General features: G+C 43.9%; 1 protein-coding gene across 1 annotated transcript in view; it reads left to right on the top strand.

Moving 5' to 3' along the window:
• The window catches only part of LOC115271205 (putative methyltransferase-like protein 15P1), an 81,123-nt gene extending 58,672 nt beyond the window's left edge, over positions 1 to 22,451 (top strand). The window contains exons 3-4 of the mRNA XM_029911545.1: positions 20,745 to 20,881; positions 22,232 to 22,451. Of these exons, the coding sequence (XP_029767405.1) occupies positions 20,745 to 20,881; positions 22,232 to 22,451 (357 nt within the window). The remainder of the gene's footprint in view (positions 1 to 20,744; positions 20,882 to 22,231) is intronic.
• The last annotated feature ends 287 nt before the right edge of the window (positions 22,452 to 22,738 follow it).

Here is a 22,738-nt window from a genome sequence, read left to right as displayed (position 1 = left end):
ACTCTTAAATATGTCCAGAGATGGAGATTCCACAACCTCCCTAGGCAGTTTATTCCAGTGTTTAACCACCCTGACAGTTAGGAACTTTTTCCTAATGTCCAACCTAAACCTCCCTTGCTGCAGTTTAAGCCCATTGCTTCTTGTTCTATCCTTAGAGGCTAAGGTGAACAAGTTTTCTCCCTCCTCCTTATGACACCCTTTTAAATACCTATTGTAATACAAGCGAAGTTAAAGTGCATGATCTGAGCTCACATCCTTCTGTTTCCCATCTGTTTTCCCCTCCTCTTTGAAGAGGCCAAGCTTTTGGTTAGTGTTAGGTTTAATTCTGAAAGCAACTGTGAGTTCCTCCTTTAGCTACTCTTATGTAAAGCAGCATTTTTGGTTGCAATAAGGACACAAGGGGGAAATGAGCTCTCTGTGCAATAGCTCCTGGGGGGGCACATGCCAAAACAGATATTCTTATTTTATTTGTTCGGTACATATTTCATAAACCCGTGGTTCTCAAACTTTTGTATTGGTGATCCCTTTCACACAGCAAACTTCTGAGTGTGACCCTCCTTATAAATTAAAAACACTTTTTTATATTTAGCACTATATAAATGCTGGAGGTGAAGCAGAGTTTGGGGTGGAAGCTGACAGCTCGTGACCCCCATGTAATAACCTTGTGACCCCCTGAGGGGTCATGACCCCCAGTTTGAGAACCTCGCTTCAGGGAGTTTGGTAAAGTTGATTGTTGTATAAGTAGGGGCATTGCCAGCAGATTGAGGAACGTGATCATTCCCCTCTTTTCGACATTGGTGAGGCCTCATCTGGAGTACTGTGTCCAGTTTTGGGCCCCACACTACAAGAAGGATGTGGAAAAATTGGAAAGAGTCCAGCGGAGGGCAACAAAAATGATTAGGGGGCTGGAGCATATGACTTATGATGAGAGGCTGAGGGAACTGGGATTGTTTAGTCTGCAGAAGAGAAGAATGAGGGGGCAGTTGATAGCTGCTTTCAACTACCTGAAAGGGGCTTCCAAAGAGGATGGATCTAGGCTGTTCTCAGTGGTGGCAGATGACAGAACAAGGAGTAATGGTGTCAAGTTTCAGTGGGGGAGGTTTAGGTTGGATATTAGGAAAAAATTTTCACTAGGAGGGTGGTGAAGCACTGGAATGGGTTACGTAGGGAGGTGGTGGAATCTCCTTCCTTAGAGGTTTTTAAGATCAGGCTTGACAAAGCCCTGGCTGGGATGATTTAGTTGGGGATTGGTCCTGCTTTGAGCAGGGGGTTGGACTAGATGACCTCCGGAGGTCCCTTCCATCTCTGATATTCTATGATTTTATGATTGTTATTTTAACCATCACATATTCCTAAAATACCCTCAAACAAATACAACAAAAACCTTGTTGTGGCAGAAACTATATAAAGAAAAGAGGAAACTGGCAAATACAATAGAAACAGTGAAACCTATTATGCAGAGAAAGTGTTGTCAAATGCAGTCTTGTTAAAAATAAACATAGGTGAACATTGTAATAGTAGTTGGTAAAATATTTCCAGACATAGGTATATGTAGGATGTTTTGTTTTATTGTTGTCTCTGTTGGCAGTGTCTTTTAATTTATGTGGTATTTTATTCCTGTTTACCTTAGGCTGGAATCAAAATTGAAACCATTAAACTTTTCACAAATATGTAAAAAGGGCTTCCTCCCATTGTTTACAAATGTCTGCAGTCCTTTATTTGTGGAATATACTGTTCAGAATGGAGGGTTAATAGAGCTATTTCTAAATTAAGGTGTGGATTATATTTTTAACTTTTCAGCCTTCAGTTTACTTGGACTTTTTATCAGAATTTATTTTTTTCACTTTTATTCTGTAAGATGTTAATCTTCTGTGGAAGAATTAGTAAGCTTTATTGAGTTTTTAGACCTTTTTGTAGCATAGTATTTTAGTGAAGAGAAAAATATATTTAATATATCATCTTAGATAATGCTTAGGTATGAAAAGCAGTTAACTGTCTATTATCATATGCCAGTAATCCACCTCAGGTGCATGAGAAAGTTAGCCCTGAATGTGATGATGCTTATATAAAAACCTTTAAAGTGAATTATGATTGACATAGTGTCAGCTGTTTACAGAATACATGTCAGTGTACAGTAACTCCTCACTTAAAGTCGTCCCAGTTAACGTTGTTTCGTTGTTATGTTGCTGATCAATTAGGGAACATGCTCATTTAAAGTTATGCAATGCTCCCTTCTAACGTTGTTTGGCAGCCACCTGCTTTGTCCACTGCTTGCAGGAAGAGCAGCCCGTTGCAGCTAGCTGGTAGGGGCTTGTAACCCGGGTGGAGCGGCAGCCCCCCTGTCAGCTCCCCACTCCCCTAAGTTCCTGTGCTGCAGCCACCCAGCAGGCTAGCAATTGCAGGCTATCAATCGGCAGTTCAGCTTCTCCCTCCCCCCACTGCCATATGCTGCTCCTGCCCTCTGCCTAGGAGCTGCTCCCAGAGACTCCTGCTTGCTGTGCAGGAGGAAAGGGGGGGCTAATGTCAGGGTGTCCCCCTGCTCCTGCACCCCACTTACCCCTTCTCCATATAGAGCAGGGAGGGGACACCGACAGAGCCTGGGGTAGAAGCTGCTGTCTCAACTGCCTGATCCACTTAAAAAGACAATACACTTAAGAGTGGGTCAGCTTACTTAAAGGGTCAGTGTGCATCTCTCTTTCTCTCTCTCTTCCACACACAAGGTGTGTGTCTGTCTGTCTTCTATGCTTCTCCCCACCCTCGTGTTCAAGCTGCATTGTGAGAGAGGCTACGTTAACAACAATATGTTAACCCTTGAGGGCTCAGCTGAGTGCTAGTTCATCATTTAGCAGTAAGGTGTTCCCTGGGAAATATCCCTCCCTCTTCCACCCTCTAACTTCACCACCTCAACCAAGCTTCACAATCATCATAGTTGTGAACAGTATTAGATTGTTTGTTTAAAACGTCTATTCTGTGTATATCTATATAATATATAGTTTTTTGTCTGGTGAAATTTTTTTCCCTGGAATCTAACCCCCCCATTTACATTAATTCTTATGGGGAAATTGGATTCACTTAACATCATTTCACTTAGTCACATTTTTCAGAAACATAACTACAACGTTAAGCAAGGAGTTACTGTACATCCAATACAATAAAAGGAGTTGAAAAAAAAGTTGTAAGGCAGCTGTAACAATAAAAAAGAGAAATAATAATAGCCTTTTAAGTGCGATAATCATATTTTTCTAAAGACAAAACAGTGACTGAGCAGACATGTAAGATTTGATTTAAACTGAGCTTGTAGCTTCTTTCTCTAATCTATGGTTATTTAAAAATATATCCTGTAAATAAGCTTGAAATACAAGATTGCAAATAAAACCGTTTCCATTATACATGTTTAGAAAACAAAAGTAATTGACAACAATGACAGGGCTTGGCTACACTTGCGAGTTAGAGCGCATTAAAGCAGCCCCGGGCGCCCTAGCTCACTACCCTTCCACACTGGCAAGGCATGTAGAGCGCTCTGACTCCGCAGCTAGAGCACTCCTGGTACTCCACCTCGGCAAGTGCAATAACGTTTGCTGCACCTTGGCTACAACGCCTGGGCATCAGTGTGAACCAGGTGTTGCATTACTGCGCTCTGATCGGCCTCCGGAAACGTTCCATAATCCCCTTAAGTCAAGTGGCCACTCTTGTTTTTGAATCGCTGCAGGAATGTGGATATGCCCTTTCAAAGCTCCGTTTCTGACAACCAGCATGCTTATCTGCTCCGAGACAAAGCAACCATTACTGTGGAATGCTGTGTGTGAGAGAGAGAGGTAGGGGGGAGAAGGGGTCTGCTGCTGTCTTAACTTACAAGACAGCATGCTCTCAGCTCCCTAAAAACCCACTCTCTCTCGCCCCACATACACACAACACACTCTCTGTCACACTCCACCCCACCCGACCCCTTTTGAAAAGCACGTTGCAGTCACTTGCATGCTGGGATAGCTGTCCATAATGCACCGCTCCCAATGCCACTGCCACAAATGTGGCCACGCCAGTGCGCTTGATGCTGTCTGTGTGGACAGACTGCAGCGCTTTCCCTACTGCGCTCTCCAATGGCTGGTTTAATTCAAAGCGCTCTACATCTGCAAGTGTAGCCATGCCCTCATATTATGCATCAAATTAGTCACGTGCTGGGATGTTCATTTATTTTGATTAGAAAAAGGGTCACTTACTTTCAAGTTGTTTTTTTAAACTTAGACAACAATACATGTTAAATTAAGAGAGCTTAACAGTACAGTGAACCACAGATTTTAGATATGTTTAGTTGTGTCTGCTCTTAAATGCTGTATAATGATGAGATGTTAATAATGTTAAGAAGAAAGTCTGAGCAGTTTATATGTACTGAAATTTTATCATATATATCAGAGTGACTACAGGGTATTATAGATGTCTGACTCAATTTTTTTGCTTATATTTGCAACCTTCTTCTAAGGAGTATAGTAGCTTTCTAGGCAACAAAGCTATTTTTCTGCTTCCTATATTATTGAAGATGTGCAACACAGAAGGGAAATCTTCTGCTGATATTCTAACGAATTTAATCATTCTTTTACTGAAACCTAATATTTTGGATGAGTTGAGCAGTAGTTATTGAGCCCTATCGCTGATCTATAGTGATGATAAAATGCAGGCTGTTGTTAAAATTCATTCTAGAATTATCCATTGTTGTTTGTAGCTGTATCAGTTTCAGGATATTAGAGAGACAAGGTGCACGAGGTAATATCTTTTAGGGCTTGTCTACACTGGCAAATTTTGTCGCCAAAAACTGCCTTTTGGCGACAAAACAGGATAGCGTACACACTGCAATGTGACTTTTTGGAAAAAAAACGCCCAGTTTTGGTGACAAAAAACTTCCATCCGTGCGAGAGACTTTTTTGTCTTTTCCCCTCTCTTTATTGTCGACAGTCAGCCAGTGTAGACTCCACAGCTTTTTTTTCGATTTTAGTGGCCTCCAGAAAGTGTCCCACAATTCCGATGCTGCCGCTCTGGTCAGCGTTTTGAACTCTGCTGCCCTGCAGCCAACCCGTCCCTCCCCCTTGCAAGCCCCGGGAATTTTAAATCTCATTTCCTGCTTGCTGGCTCCCCAGATGAGCTTCCCAGGTGAGCATGGCTGGCTATCGCACCAAACACACTCCCGCTTGGACCACCCCTAAGTTGTTGGATCTGATCAGTATATGGGGAGAGGAGTCTGTTTAGTCGCAGCTGCAAGTGACCCATAGGAATCGACACATATGGGCAAATTTCTCAAGGCTTGTGCGCAAAGGGCTATGATCGGGACACACAGCAGCGTAGAGCGAAGATAAAGGAGCTGTGGCAAGCGTACCATAAGGAGTGGGAGGCAAACCATCGCTCTGGTGCTGCACCTAAGACCTGCCGCTTCTATAAGGAGCTGAATGCTATCCTCGGTGGTGACTCCACCTCCATCGCCGATAGCCCCATGGATACTTCGGAGGCAGCAGAAAGAGGGGGTAATCCAGAGGCTGAAATTCTGGATGAAGAAGTCGAGCTAGAAGAGGATGTGGTGCTCCAAGTGGGGTCGCCCAGTGGGGTAGGCAGCCAGGAACTTTTCTCCACTCCAGAAGTGCTCAACAGGGAGCAGGAAGCAGATGAGACTCCGGGTAACTTGCTGTGGCTTGTGTAGGGAATTGAAAAGTGGGAGGTAGGTAGTGTTTTCTGTGAGCTGGACATTGCCCTGTGTAGCAAATCTGCATGGCTAAGCAGGGTGTCGATGGACATCGAGACCTGCAGAGAATCCTCCAGAGAGAGGCTCTGGAAAGTTTCCAAGAGGTACTTGTTAATTCTCTGCCACAGATTCCAAGGGATTGTAACCTTGTTAGTTCCCCCATTGTAGGAAACTGTACCATGCCATTTAGCAATCACTGGAGCTGGGACCAAAGCGGCACATAGCTGAGCTGCATATAGACCTTGGTGAAAGCCGCAAGCATGCAGCAGTTGTGCCCTGGTTTCCCTTGTTACCTGCAGCAGCGAGATGTCAGCCAGCAGGTTGGCTGCCCATGAAAAAGCGTGTAATAATTTTAGAATGAGTTCCCTGCAAAGCTGCCCTGCAAGCCGTCATGTCTGTATGCACAACCACCCTACCCCCACTCCCAACACTCACCATGATTGGGGTGCCTGCTTAGAGTCTCCGTGATAAAGTGATTTCTACTAGCAAAAGGCCCTTGTTACTAAAATGTTTCAGTCGTTTACTGGAATGTAACAATCCCTCTTCTGTTTAGCACAGACCTTGAGAAACACACCACGCACCCCCACTGAGCGGCTTCGGCAGATAAGGAAGAACCCTAGGCGCAACAAAGAAGACATGTTCCAGGAGGTGCTGCAGTGCAATGAGAGACAGACTAGGGAACGCAAAGAGTGCTGGGAAGTGGAAAGGCAGGCCAGAAAAGAGAGTGCTGCATTTGCTAGGCAAGCAACAGAGCGGATGATAAAAGTTATGGAGGATCAGACAGAGATGCTCAAGTCTTTGATACAGCTGCAGACTGAGCAGATCCGTGGTCGACCTCCACTGCAGCACATGCAGATGCACAATTCTTTGCCAACCCCACCCTTCTCTATGCTCACACATTCCTTTTCACTTCACATCACTCCACCCCCTCTCACAGCTTGCACAATGATAACTGGAGCTACACACAGTTATGAGGTTTTACTCTTTTTAACAATAAATAAATGCTAAGTTATTTAATGGTACAGCGTTTTTATTCTGTGTTCTACAAAAGTGTATAGCAATCAATTCACTCTTGGGAACAGGCTTCTAAAGCATTTTGTTGCATGGATCTTGAGCCCCAAAATTGTACATGGATGCACCAGAGAAGAAACTCCAAAGCAGACATGTGTTACTGCCCCTCATTGTCAAAGTGGTTCCTCAAAGCCTCTCTGATGTTAATAGCAGCCCTCTGGGCTCCTCTAACAGCCCTAGCATCTGGCTGTTCAAACTGTGCAGCCAAGAGCTCTGCCTCAGTGCTCCACACCTGAGCAAACATTTCACCCTTAGATTCACACAAATTATGCAAACTGCAGCACACGGCTATGACCACGGGAATATTATCCTCGATAAGGTCTAGCCTGCCATTGAGACACCTCCAGCGACCTTTCAAACAGCCAAAGGCACATTCGACTACCATGTGGCACTTGCTCAGCCTGTTTTAAAATGTTCCTTGCTGCTGTCCAGGTGCCCTGTGTAAGGTTTCATGAGCCAGGGCTGTACGGGGTAAGCCGGGTCTCCCAGAATTACTATGGGCATTTCCACATCCCCCACTGTGATCTTGTGGACTGGAAAGAAAGTCCCCGCCTGCAGCTTTCTGTACAGGCCACTGTTCCTGAAGATGGGGGCATCATGCACCTTTCCAGACCAGCCTGCATTGATGTCGTGAAACGCCTCCGGTGATCCACAAGCGCCTGCAACACTATGGAGAAGTATCCCTTCCTATTGATGTATTCAGAGGCAAGGTGGTCTGGTGCTAAAATTGGAATGTGTGTGCCATTAATCACCCCACCACAGTTAGGGAAACCCATCTCTGCAAAGCCATCCACTATTCCATGCACATTTCCCAAAGTCACGGTTCTCCTGAGCAGGATGTGATGCATTGCCCTGCACACTTGGAGTAATGCAACCCCAACAGTGGACTTTTCTACTCCAAATTGATTTGCAACTGACTGGTAGCAGTCTGGATTTGCCAGCTTCCACACAGCGATTGCAACACGCTTCTCTACCAAAAAGGTAGCTCTCAATCTGGTGTCCTTGCACCACAGGTCGGGGGACAGCTCAGCACATAGCTCCAGGAAGGTTGCCCTGGGCATCCTAAAGTTCTGTACCCACTGGTCTTCATCCCACACCTGCATGACAATGTGATCCCACCAATTAGTGCTTGTTTCCCTAGCCCAAAAGCGATGGTCTATCATATGCAGCTGCTCTGTGAATGCACAAAGCACTGATAGGTTGCTGCTGTCCATATCACACTAGAGTGACTGCGATTCATCCTCTGTCAGTAACTTTGTGAGTAACTCTGTGAGTAACTGTGCTGCCATGCACAATGTCCTCATGACCGTTAACATAGGAGAGAACTGTGGGATCCATCATCTCTCACTGCAGATACTGGCGTGCACTACAAGAAACTGACAGTTGGAAAAATGGCGCGAAAGGAAGCCAGAAACCATTGGAGGGCTGGGACACAAAGCGGTGCACGACGGGACATTTTGCACATCCCAGGATGCACTGCGCTCTGTTTCCGCATTCCCACAATACCTAGCGATGGATGGTGTTGCCAGGCACTGTGGGATACATACCCACAGTCCATTGCTCTCGCTGTCAACAATGGTGCCCCGAATGTGGACATGATCTGTTGACAGAGGGAGCAAATGTAGACAGGCTTTGGCGAGTTTGCTTTTGTCGATTTTTCCTTGTCTACGTTAGTTTCATTGACAAAACTTGCCAGTGTAGACAAGCCCTTATTGGACCAGCTTCTGTTGGTGAAAAAGACAAGCTTTTGAGCTACACAGAGCTCTTCTTCAGGTCTAGAAAAGGTACTTAGGATTGTCACTGCTAAATACAAAGTGAACAGATAGGAAGTTAACACATGTTGCAAGAGACCATTCAAGATGAAGTGGGCAGTCAACACCTCTACAGTTGTAGGACAAAAGAAGATAGGTGGGTTACAGATTTTTGTAATGAGCGTCAGTCCACACTTTCACAAAAGACCATGCGATCACTGGGGACTCTGTCTCTGATGCTATCTGTAACTGACCAGAAGTCCTGGCCTTCCAGAAGGGGTGCTGCTCGGGAATCACCTACAGTGGACCACCCAGAGGGACACTACTCGTAAAAGAAGAAACAGTTCAGTAACGATGGTTCTTAGAGACGTGTGTCCCTAGGGATGCTCCACAACCCACCCTCTTTCCCTCTACTTTAGAATTTTTGTTAATGACTCTGCGGTAGAGAAGTAACTGAGGGAGGTTAGCCCTCGGGCGCTGGCTAGCCTCGTGGTGCAGCACGAGGGGAGGGAGCGCATGTGTGGGCTTAACAGACACTGCTACGGAAGTTCTCCGATCAGCAGCACAAGAACACAAGCACCTACAGTGGAGCACCCATAGGGGGACACATCTCAAAGTACCATCATTCTTCTCTTTATGTCTCAGTACAACAAAATATGTAAGCAACTAATCTTCTTAGTCCCTACGACTGTAGAGGTGTTAAATGCCTACTTTACCTTGAATAATAGTCTCTTACACCATGTGTTAACTCCTTATCTGTTCCAACTTCTGTTTAGCTGTGACAGAGTTCATCTCCCTGACCTAAAGAACAGCTCTTTGTATTCAAAGATATTACTTCATCCACCTTTTCTCTATTAGAATTATGATAACCATCTATAATATATTACATAACTAGCAGAACCACAGTCACCTTAACCCATTTCAAACAATTCGGTTCCGTTTTTGTCCACACGGCAGTTTTTCCTGCCATTGCAAATCTCTTTGTATGTTCCTCTGTATGCGTCTGCACTTGCCATACTGCCTAATTGTGTTTGTCCATTGTGTCAAAATCTGGGCACCTGTCTCATATTGCTTCTGCAGGGTACAAAGTGCCTGGAGGCTATGCATGCACCAGCTGCTTGTGAGACAATGCACTCTGGGTTATCATATCACATAAAGAACTGGGAGAAAGGAGGACTGGACGTATCAGTTACATGAATGTTATGAGGTACTGTCTGCACTGCAATAAAAAAGGGTTCTGAACCAATTTCAGGCAGGGAACCATTATTCCAGCCTAGGCCTCTCTCGGGGTGTAACAGGCTGTGTGTAGACAGACTATATCTAGAACTGGTTGTGCCAGTAACTGTTGTTTAGCTCTATTAAAAGTCTGTTAATGTGTACAGAGTATTAGTGATGAAAACTATTTACAGAAAGTAATTATAGTAAAAATATTATAAATGTTCTGGGGGGAAGAATTGTTATGGTAGAAAAATATTTTCTCTTTAATGGAACAGATTGTGTGTGTGCATGTAAGTGTAAAAATATAAGAAATCTGTTTGTCAGTCCAGCTTTTGGGGACCAGCCAAATAGTATCATCTCTGACCATTTGTACTAAATATGTCATTGTGACTACAAGCATATCAAATATCCATGGCAGTATACTACAGCAGAAAGTTAGAGCAAATCATAGTTATCTGAGCACAATCAGTCCAGGGCCGGTGCAAGGATATTTTGTGCCCTATGCGAAACTTTCACCTTGCGTCCCCCCTCCCCCGGAGCATCGCTTATTATAAACTTTCAAAAATGAATACTGTATAATGTGGCATTGTTCATTAGAATTAATACAAGGGGGTCAGAAGAGATGATCACAACGGTCCCTTCTGGCCTGGGGGAACCTATGAGCAAGGAGGAGGCTAAGAATGCCCCCAGCTCGCAGGGTCGCTAAACGTTCCCAGGCTCTGACTACTTCGCCCTCTGGGGGGGACCCAGGGGCAAGGAGGGCAGAGCCCGGCTCTTCCAGGGAGCAGGTGAGGATCTCACTGGGGATCAGGGCCGGCTCCCCGCATTGGCACAGTGCCATCGTGTGGGGGGGGGTGTCTGTGTTTGGAAGCGGCACCTGCGCCAGCCCTTTCCCCTCCTTCGCGCTGCGGGGTTTAGTTTCACTTTCCCTCGCCCCAGGAGGCGGCTGCGCCCGGCCCCAGGAGTGGTGCGTTGGAGGGCGAAGCTCACCTGAGCTCAGGACCGCGTCCTGCTTCCCCCAATGGCTCCGTCCCTCGGCTGCGCTGGTCACCGCGCCCTGCCGGCTGTCTCCTCCTTGCTCCGCCACAGGCTCCCACTGACCGTCCTGCGCGGCGCCCTTCGGGGGCAGGTTTGTTATGGAGGCCTTGCTCCCCGCCCTGCCCCGCTCAGCTGACTCCCGTGATGCCAGACACTGCTTTTTGGCGCCCCCAAATCTTGGTGCCCTAGGCAGCCGCCTAGTTCGCCTAGTGGTTACACCGGCCCTGAATCAGTCACAAGGGAGGTTGAATCCTTTAATACTTTATTTTAATGTATTTAAAGTCAATATATTAAAAATAAAGCAAAGTGAAAAAACAAGTTGAGTTGTGACAATAAGCAATTTCTGCTGTGAATAGGAGAGAAATTTAGACAGCAAGACTAAAATGTTTGCAGAGTTTAGGCAGAATGAGTCATCATAGTAACACCAAGGCTTTGATAAAATGAAGGAAAAAATAAATTTATTGCAACATATTGTTTTGTTTGTGATGCAGCTTTTTTGTTTCTGGGGATTATTTCTTATATAAGCCTATGAAATGGGTACAAATAAAACAAGAAAATGTACTTAGTAGACAGCTACTAGCAGTGCCTGGCAATGAGATGATAAATCAAGTAGTTTGGTAGCACTAGCAGGCAAGCAGGTTCAGAAACACAAGCAGACTAGTAGGCTAGCCCTCTGTATTTACAGGCATACACTGATTCATTTCAGATGTAGAAAATGCATTATTATGACAAATGTCTTCTTGTCATCCTATTCAGCAGGAAAGATTGGTAAACCCTTAGAGAAGTGTGTGATCTAGTCTTGATTGATTTGGAACACACCAATGATACAGTGGTCTGTCTTCCAGTGCACAAATATGTCATTGTTCTAAAACAAATAACAATTTCTTGTGAATTTTTGTTTTTGTCAGGATATCCAGTATAACAGTATGTCAAGATAAATTGTTATCTTGACATTTGATATCTTAATTGTGTCAAAGGGATTTTTTTTAAAAACTTCAGGGAAAGGTGCTAGGTATTTTCTCTGCTTTTGACCAAAAATCTGAAAGTTTACACTGGTTTGGATGCTGGATAATCATGATTTATTTTTTCTTATCTAAGTCTGTTGAACTAATTCAGTGTCATTTTGTTTTTTTGTCTTCTGTTTCCTTTTTAATCCTATTAAAAGGAGGAAAAATGCATTAATTATTATTGCAAGTCTTTCCTAATTAAAGAGGATCATGCATTTTTTTTGGTCTGTCTCCTCCTGGTCTGTGGACTGTAGAAGGTGAGTGCCTGCTAACACACTCAGGAAACATGGTCTTGGTTAAATTAAGTATGGTCAGGTATTTCTTTGTAGCAAATCTCTTTATTTATAAAGAATGTCTAAAGTGCTGTTTCCTGCTACATTTAAATAGTTTGTAGTTTGCGTGTTACAGCTAGCATAATAAGTAGTTAGGTCTGTATTGTATTTTTATGTTGCTTTTACATTGTTATTTTTAGTATAGTGATGCACCTCTGAGATTGACCTGCTCTCCTACTGCCCTATTAGATTGTAGGTCTTTTGGTTATTGCCTTCATTCTTTGCTTTATTTGTATGAGCCTCATCAAATCTGTAAAAACGTACTAATTTTGCATAATGTATGATGTAACAAGTTCCAGCTCAGCATTTCTTGAATATTTTGTAGCCCCTTTGTTGATGTCAGGCTGTCCTTTGAAAATGTCTTTAAGGTTGAAGCAGAGGGAGAAAATTAATATTACAAAAATGTAAGTATGGCCACGATTATTTAAAAGAATTAATGAGTATAACAGAAAATATATTTATTAGATGCAGTTCTGAATTTCACAAAAGAAGAACAGTGCATTCTATTTAAAAGAAAACGCACACATCCATATTAGTGAGAATGAAAAGCTTGTATTTTGTGCAGAATTTTCAAGATCAGTTTTAATATTGTCGTTTCAATATGTGACTCTTGGGCTGCATCAGTACTGCAGGGCTTAAAATAATTCAATATTTTATCACATTTTTTCAAATCTCATTTTGTTAAAAATTAGAAGAAAACTAATTACAAAGCTGTGAGAGGTGTAGAGGAGTAAATTTTGCTGAAAGCTGAATGTGGAGGTGGGGAGAATTACACAATAGTTTAAACCATAATAATATGATGTGTCATAAGGTATTTATCATAAGATTTCTTTTCAATAGAAAATAATCTTGTATACAAAATTAAGAAAATGGAGATTTTGTAGCTGTATAACTATATTAGAGAGAATGTCATAAAGTTTCTATTTGCTGCCATCCATGTATCATGAAAGAGCTGAATATTTTCTAAAATGTACAATCACAAACTGAACATAAAATTCCTAAGGGGACGTCTTAACTACCTTAACTGCAGGTAATCTTTTCTGGTATTTATAGGACTATGGGGATAGAATGTCATTTAGTTGTATTTGATTAGAAAGAATCAGTTTAGAGCAGCGGTTCTCAAACTATTGGGCGGGTGTAGGGATATTAAAGAAGGTACTAACAGTGATTTCCCCCAAGAGACAGTGACCCCCTCATAATTTGGCCCCCACACTTTAAAATCCAACAGTTTCACCAAGTACAAATCTATCCTGTGAAAGATACTTTACTACTATGTAAAACTTACAAACAAATTAACTGACTTTGTTCTTGAAGTAATTGATACAATGTAAACAAACACTGTAAGCTCTTAAGTGACTTTCACTTCATTCAACGGCTCCTAGGACAGACCCCCCCACCCTCTGTGATTAAAGGGCCGGGAGTCTCAAATGAATTAGCACACACCCCGAAAGTGGTGGAGACAGTAAATTAAAATATGGTTAAGGTATGGAATGTATGCTGATGAATGCTTAATATACATGGATGGTTAGGGAGGTGCCAGCCTAGAAAGAAAGTATCCATCGGCCGAAGAATGTGTCAAGTAGATGACCAGAAAACCCCCGGAGGGTAAACTGGGATCCACCCCATCACCTGGAAGGATGAGAAACACAAACTTCGGACAATGTGGAGCCACCAGGAATGTGCCACTTTGGACAGGAATGTGTGCCATCTGCTGATTGAGTCAGCAACAGCAGGATGAAACAGCTCCCATAGACTAACATAGGAATTAATTCCTATAAAAATGGACTCTAAAGACTGATGACTTTGAGTCTCTCTAGTTCCGCCGCCAACCTCCAGGAGCATCAGATGCATCTGACACAGACTCTGCTCCATCCTCATGACCAAGCTACCTGGCCAGTAACTTGGCATGAGCAACTTCTAGGCTGGTAACTATAACACCTATACAGAACTTGAATGAATGATTGTGTGAATGAATCTATCTATCTATCTATCTATATATATATGTGTGTGTGTGTGTGTGTGTGTGTATAAGGAATAAGTAGTGATACAACGTTGTTTACTTTTATCTTTTGCTTTATCATTATATTTGCAATAAATGTGGCATCTTTGCCTTATCCCTCTTAATAAGATCTTGCTGGTTTTTATTCTATTGGTATAACACGGGCCTACCAAGGAAGGCACGGGAATGAGTCAAGGGAGGTAACTGCTGGCGATAGATGGTGTCGCCAGGCACTGTGGGATACATACCCACAGTCCATTGCTCTTGCTATCAACAATGGTGCCCCGAATGTGGACATGATCTGTTGACAGAGGGAGCAAATGTAGACAGGCTTTGGCGAGTTTGCTTTTGTCAATTTTTCCTTGTCTACGTTAGTTTCATTGACAAAACTTGCCAATGTAGACCAGCCCTTTTTGTACCAGCTTCTGTTGGTGAAAAAGACAACAACATGAAATTCAACGAAGACAAATGTAAGGTGCTACACTTAGGGAAGAAAAGCCAAATGCACAAATACAGACGGGTAACTGGCTTGACAGTAGCACTGCTGAAAAGGATCTGGGAATTGTGATGGATCACAACCTCAACATGAGTCAACAATGCGATGCTGTGGTAAAAAAAGCAAATGCAATATTAGGTTGCATTAACAGAGGCATAGCTTGCAAGTCATGGGAGGTGATAGTACCGTGCTGCTTGGTACTGGTTAGGCCTCAGCTGGAGTACTGTGTCAAATTTTGGTCACCAATGTATAGAAAGGATGAAGAGAAACCGGAAAGGATCCAGAGGCAAACTACAAAGATGATCAAAGGGATGGAACTCAAGCCATATGAGCAAAGGAACTGGGTATATTTAGTTTGGAAAAGAGGAGATTAAGGGGGACAGCAGTCTTCAAATACTTGCAGGGCTGCCATAAAGAAAGATGGAGAAAAGTTGTTCTCTCTTGCCACAGAGGGCAGGACAAGAGGCAATGGGTTCAAATTACAATATAGCAGATTTATTTAGATTAACTCTCTGGAAAAACTTCTTAACTGTAGGACAATGGAACAGACTGCCTAGGGAGGTTGAGTTTTATGATCGGTTCTTCTTTATCTATCAAGACATGGTCTAATATAGAATTTCCCCATTTTGGATGCAACAATTTTTGAGTTAGGAGGTTGTCATCTATGATATTTAGAAATTCCAAGGATATTTTAGTGCTAACAGCATGGGACCTCCAGCATATGTCATCAATTTGAAGTCACCCAAGTTCACACAGCCTTTTTTCCTACCCATGATAGGTCCATAAGGAGACACTCATCCTGTTCCCTAATGAGAGCTGATGGTCTGTAGCAGACATCAACTAAGGCCTTGTCTACACTGGCAAGTTTCTGTGCAGTAAAGCAGCTTTCTGTGTTGTAACTCCCGAGGTGTACACACTGCCATGCCACTTAGTGTGCAGAAACTGCGCAGTTGCAGCGCTGTAAAAAAAAAAAACACCCAATGAGAGACGTACAGCTTTCTGCGCCAGGGCTACAGCACCGCGGTGCCAGTGTAGATACCTTGATCGCTTACAGCACTACGATTGGCCTCTGGGAGGTGTCCCACAATGCCTGTTCTCGCCTCTCTGGTCATCGGTTTGAACTCTACTGCCCTGCCCTCAGGTGACCAACCGTGAGCCCCACCCCTTAAATTACTTGGGAATTTTTAAAGTCCCCTTCCTGTTTGCTCGGTGACGTGTGCAGTGGTCTGAGCGCATCTTTCCAGGTGACCATGACTGCTCCACGCACCAGGCGATCCCCCGCTTGGAGCAATGCCGAGCTGCTGGACCTCATCAGCATTTGGGGAGAGTAGGCTGTCCAGTCCCAGCTGCGCTCCAGCCATAGGAATTATGATACCTACAGACAGATTTCACAAAACATAACAGAAAGGGGCCATAACCGGGACACACTGCAGTGCAGGGTCAAAGTGAAGGAGCTGCGGAACGCCTACCGCATAGCGCGGGAGGCAAACGGCTGCTCTGGTGCTCTGCCCAAGAGTTGCCGGTTCTACAAAGAGCTGGACACAATACTCGGGGTGACCCCACCTCCACCGTGAAGGCCACTGTGGATACTTTGGTGGCTCGTGTGTCAGTCGAGAGTGGACCGAGCCAGGAGGAGGAAATCTTGGGCGAGGATGTGGAGGGGGAGGGGGACCCAGAGGCAGAGGACGACTTGGAGGTCAGAGATGAATGTAGCCAGGGGCTCTTCTCTACCCCGGAGGAGGCTAGCCAGTCACAGCTATCGGAGCTTGGCAAAGTGCAAACAGGAGAGGAGGCCCCTGGTAAGTGGCTTTGATTTTGGGAATCACTGAAGTGAGTTGTTGGGGGAAGGAGGGTTGCAGAAAGCTGGCTTGTTGTCTGTATGATGCATGTACCACCACATGCCTAGTTTGAGCGGCCAAACAGGGTGTTGATTGACTCCCTCACTTCATGGGAAGCTGTCTCAGAGATCTCCACGAAACTCTCATGGAGATACCGGGCAATCCGCTGCCAGAGGTTCTTTGGCAGAGCTGCTTTGTTTCTTGCTCCATTAAGGGTAACTTTCCCGAGCCTCTCTGTCGGCACTGGGGAGGGGGAGGCATTGCTGCACACAGGCGAGCCGCATAAGGGCCAGGGCGGAAGCCACAGTCTTGGAGAAGACCCTCCCTTGATTCCCTGCTCATCCTCAGCAACGAGATATCTCCCATAACGCACACAGCCTGTGGAAAATGTGGGGACAGTAATGATTATAAAGCCCCCCCCCCCACAGTGCTGGCTCTCCCAAGAGCCATGTGCCCAGTATACACTATGGTCCTGGAACACTGATTTCTCCTGCCCTTGCAGGTACTCACCATTTTGGGGGTCTTGTGGCTCACGTGTGCTTGCCTGGGGTCAGCCAGTTAGTGACAGGTATGTGAATACTGGCTGTGTTTTAAATCACTGAATCAGTGGTCTGTGTGTTGCAAACAATACTGCTTCTGTAAAATGTTGCATTTTGGCTTCACAGATATGACCATGAGAGCCCATCCTCCCTCTTTATTGCCGGCTGAACGGCTGCACAGAATTAGAAAGCGGCCATGAAGAACTAAAGAGGACTTTCTGAGTGATGTCATGATGCAGTCCGTGGCCAAAAAACAAGAATTGAAGGAGTGGCGGGACAGCGAGAAGGGGTACCGAAAGGAGAACTCAGCGCCCCAGAACGAAGCCACGGAGCGGCTCTTAAAAGTTATGGAGCGCTAAGCAGACACACTCCATGTGCTACTAGCACTGCAAACCGAGCAGCTCCACGCCCGCCCTCCCCTGCAGCCGCTGTCGCAAAACTCTTTCCCATGCGCTCCCCAGACACTGCCAACGCACTCTTATCCACTTCCTGGCTCCAGTCTGTACCCGCTGCATTCCACTCCTGCCTTGTCACAGTCCAGCCCTGCGGACTCCCAGTACCCACTGCACTCAACACCTGTCCCTCTGCAGTTTAGCCCTGCTAAAGTACAGTACCCACTGCACTGGACTCCAGAGGACAAGGTTGCATATGATACCTGAACATACACAAATCTTTAACTGTCCTGGGACCCCACCTCATCCTGAGACCCTCTTTTCCCCCATCCCTCACAGTGCTGATGGGTTTTTTTGTTTGTCTCTCTCCTCCGGTTGTTGTTTTTTAATAAAATAATTGTTTTGGTTTGAAAGCAATCTTTATTCCATTAACTGAAATCAAACAGTGCCCTGCAAAGCAACAGGCAATTTTCTTAAACCTTCATAGTGAACCAATCACAATCACCTCCTAGCATTACAAACACTGCACTCCCGAGCATAGCAACAAATATTAGTGGATTTCAGCTTCAAATTGCTGCCTCAAGGCATCCCTGATCCTTATGGCCCTGCGCTGCGCCCCTATAATAGGCCTGGTCTCTGGCTGCTCAAATTCAGCCTCCAGGCGCTGAGCCTCAATGGTCCAGCCCTGAGTGAAGCTTTCACCCTTCCCTTCACAAATATTATGGAGTGTACAGCATGTGGCTATAAGCATAGGAATATTGTCATCGGCCAGGTCCAGCCTCCGATATATGCAGCACCAGCGGGCCTTTAAATGACCGAAAGCACACTCAACAGTCATTCTGTGCTTGCTCAGCCTCTTGTTGAACCGCTCCTTGCTGCCTTCAAGGTGCCCCATGTATGGCTTCAAAAGCCACAGCATTAAGGGATAGGCAGGGTCTCCCAGGATCACAGGGGGCATTTTGACTTCCCCTATGGTGATCTTCTGGTCCAGGAAGAAAGTCTCTGCTTGCAGCTTCCTGAACAGGCCAGTGTTCCGAAAGATGCATCAGTCATGCACCTTTCCGGACCAGCCTGCGTTAATGTCCGTGAAATGCCCATGGTGATCCACAAGCGCCTGGAGAACCATAGAGAAATACCCCTTCTGATTAATGTACTCGGTGGCTAGGTGGTCTGGTGCCAGAATTGTAATATGTGTGCCATCTATCACTCCTCTGCAGTTAGGGAAGCCCATTTGTGCAAAGCCATCCACAATGTCACACACGTTGTCCAGAGTCACGGTCTTTCGGAACAGGATGCGATTAATGACCCTGTACACTTCCATCAACACGAATCCAATGGTCGACTTTCCCACTCCGAACTGGTTAGCAGTCTGGAGAAGTCAGCTTCCACGGTTCAATCGCCACGCGCTTCTCCAACGACAAGGCAGCTCTCATTCTCGTGTCCTTATGCCGCAGGCTTGAGTGAACTCATCACACAGTCGCATGAATGTGGCTTTCCTCATCCGCCACTGCTTGTCATCCCAGATGTGCATGACGATGTGATCCCACCACTCAGTGCTTGTTTCCTGAGCCCAAAAGTTGTGTTCCACTGTGGTCAGCACCTCTGTGAATGCCACAAGCAATCTCGTGTCGTAGCTACTACGCGTGGCGAGATCAATATTGAACTGCTCTTGCCTTTGTAGTTTAAGGAATAACTCCACTGCCGCTCGTGTTAGTGAGAGCGAGCAGCATATTGGTCAACAGTGCGGGATCCATTCCTGCAGAACGAAGAGGCAGAGCACGCAGTATGCAAACTGTTGAAAGATGATGCCAAATGCGGACGGATGCACAGGATGGGATTGCTGGGATGTGAAGCAATGCATCACGGGCATTGGGACAGGACCCAGGATGCCCCGTGACCCTCTCCTCCTTCCCACAACTCTTAGCGGCAGAAGAGGAAGAGATACTCTGTGGGATAGCTGCCCAGAGTGCACTGCTCCGAATATCGCTGCAAGTGCTGTAAATGTGAACATGCTATTGCGCATGCAGCTGACAGTGTGAACACACAACAGTGGTTTCCCCTCAGCGCTCTCTGAGTGGTGCTGTCACTGCCGGCGATGTAACTCTGCCAGTGTAGACATACCCTAATACCCCATCTTCTGCTTTAGCTGTTAAGACATTGATCTATAATCAGTCAAGATAATTTTCTTCTGAGTTATCAGTGACTTGGAAACAGGTTAGTCCATTTTTTATATAGAATACTACTCCCCACTCCTTTTTGCCCTCTTGATCCTTCCTAAATAGCTCATAACCATTGATTTTAAAATTCCAGTCATGGGAATCATCCCACCATGTTTCAGTAATACCAGCTTGATCAAATTTATGCTTATAAATGAGCAATTCCAATTCATCTTGTTTGCTACCCAGACTCCTAATGTTAGTGTATAGACAGTGCCTGGATTACAGTGTCTCTGTAAATGTGCTCCTTTAGATAGGCAGTTCCTTGAAAGCTACCAACTTTTCCTTCCTGTTTTTCTGGAAGCTCCTAATTTTGGAACGGTTCACATGTTCAGTACAGAAGGGGTACAAGTACAAGCTACAGACCACTGGTCCAAACATCAGTTATTTTCTTTTTCTTCTATAGGTCTCTACTTAGCTTAAAGGAAACCTGCATTGCAGCTAAACCCAAGCAGTGTGTAGCCTTTGAATGAGAAATAAGAAAAGGTGCAACAAGAGAAAAGGAGAGAGATTCATGGTGCAAAAAGGAAAAATATACTTATGAAAGGGAAAAAAATGAAAAGGGAAATAAAAAGCAGATGCAGAAAAGTGGAAAGAGACGAGACAGCTTTAGTGGTGGCAGGATGTGACGTGTGGGGACAGCTTGTAAGGGAGTTCATTTGCCAGCCCATCACAAGTTGGGATCCAGAAAAGAAGTTGTGAACCACTGGTGTTTTGTACATACCCATCATCCTTCCTTTTAAGCACAGTCCTACATGTTGCTGAGTAAATCCTGTGAAGTGCTTAGACCCTTCAACCTCCTTTGAAGTCAGGAGGAAGGGGAAAGGGGAGATATGATGTTGCAGAGAAGTGACTGACCTCATCTTGTGCATAGAGGCTCCCCTCCATGTGGGATCACAATCTGAGCAAAAGAAAATAAATGTGAATTGGTTTGCTCTGTTCTTCGAAGCATGTTCAATGAAAATTGCTTTAAAATGTTTTCAAAAAAAGCTTGTGAAATGGATTTAGTATTTATTCTTCCACACCATATTAGAGAGGTTAAGTAGAAAAGGCTTAAATCAACAGTAGGTTTCTTTACCTTATATTATTAAGTAACAGTATTATTTCTTTTGCATTCAACAGCGTATGCTTGATATGACGTTTGGAGCAGGAGGTCATACTACAGCTCTTCTACAGAAAGTAACTGATATTACAATATATGCACTAGACAGAGACCCAGCAGCTTATAAAATAGCTCAGGAACTTTCAGAATCATATCCGTAAGTAGAATTCTGCTTTTCTTGCCTTATCTATGGTATTTATGGGGTGTCAAGCACCATACTTTATCTTTTGTGTATAAATTTAAATGGCTATAGTACTACAGTATGTGCCTATTAGTTTCATTAAAAGAAAGAAACCTACCTTAAGTCACTTTTGACTTTTTTGCATGTAAGGCTTAAATTTGTATGAGACTACTTGAATTTAATGCATTTTCTCTGCTGCTGCTTGCCCTGTGTGCTTTAGCTAGTCATTGCAGTGTTTAAAACTGAGTGTGATCAGTTTTAATTAGGGATTATTCTAGTAACAAGCTTGCATTTAAAAATTTTTTATTGGACACCAAATTAGTTTTGCCACAAAAGAAATCTTTCACAACAAACAAGAAATTGATTTAATAAAAGTTTAGTTTTTAATTAAATTATGAGCTAATTAAGGTGTGACTCATTTACACTAGACAGATTCATAAAAAACAAATAAAGATAATTTACTGAGTTTCAGTATTATATTTCCTCTGTACTTTGTGATTTATGCCGCTGGCTTCAGAATGTAGTCATCAAGTAAACAAGGTCACAATCTTGTGTCACAGTATCTGCTAGCACAGACTCCTGTGCCCATGTTTTACTCAGATCTTAATTTGCTACGCAGAAAAGGACAGGAAATACAATAGTGCTCTTAAGAAATGTATTTTAATAATTCCTTTGTTAATATTACAAATGTTATATTCTTTGATTCTTTTTTCTTTTATAAAGAAGTGACATTCAAATCTATGGCAAAAATGCTTTTAGATTAAACGTTGAAGTCTTTCAACTTCCTTTCTCTTTGTTGCATAACATTTATTCTGTTTTCCCATAGAAATTTAATTTAGTGTATATGCGCAATTCACGTCTCACTTGTAACACAACCATCTTTTTTTTTTTTTTGTTCTGAAACTCTTAATGTTCATCCCAAAGCTAACAAATTCCAATAATTACATTAGTACAGGTGACTGGGATAGATTATATAGTTTATTTCTTGATATAATTTGGTGAAATCACATTCTGAAGCATGAACACTATCTCTGTGCACTCAATTTTATGCCTGATATTTATGCTGCCCCACGTAGCAGTGCCACATTACTATTTGGAGTTCCAGGAGACCTATTGCCTTGTTTCATAGAACTTAAAAGTAACTATTTTGTGAACTCATCAGATGACATGGATAACTAACATTATCTTCAAAAAGGAGTCAAATCTTTGAACTTGCCTTGGAAGCAGTGACTGACTGGGTGAGTGAAAACAGCCAGAATAGTGCTTCTACATTACTATCTGTATTGGGGATGGGTATATGTGTGAACTAATAAATTGGGTTCAAAGCATAGTGGATGGAGAGGAAACAGGAATAGATAAAGAAGAAGAGGTGAGAGACAAGGAACAAGAAGCAGATGGGGAAGGAGAATTAGGAGCCAAGATGGCTTACATTTCACGGAAGATTCTGGAAAATATATTGGAAACTGAGAAGCCAAGTACACAAACTGGAGAGCACAAAAGACAGAAGGAATTCTCAGAATCAGAGCCTGTTTGGCAAAATAGGTAGAACAGATGAAGTATATTGGGGGCAGCAGAACATTATTTTGTCTGTAACTGTGGGCTGATAGGGAGCAGACATATGCTGTGTTGCCTGGAGTAGTGGTAGTTTGGTGAAAGTATATCAAAATACTAACCAGGCAACTCACCAGTGGTTGTCATCATAAGTTTCAGTGATGTGTGCTGATGTGGCATTGCTTCATCTTCAATGATGGGCCAAAGTAAAGGGAAGAGAATGTGGACAAAATAACAAGGTAACTGAAGGCAGTTTGGCCTCAAGTAGCAGTTCCATGGCCA

Source organism: Terrapene carolina, unplaced genomic scaffold, assembly GCF_002925995.2.
Source record: "Terrapene carolina triunguis isolate 2854851 unplaced genomic scaffold, T_m_triunguis-2.0 Scaffold96, whole genome shotgun sequence".
NCBI lineage: Eukaryota > Metazoa > Chordata > Testudines > Emydidae > Terrapene > Terrapene triunguis.
The sequence above is the reverse complement of the archived record's forward strand: the minus strand, read 5'-3'. Positions and strand labels throughout refer to the sequence as shown.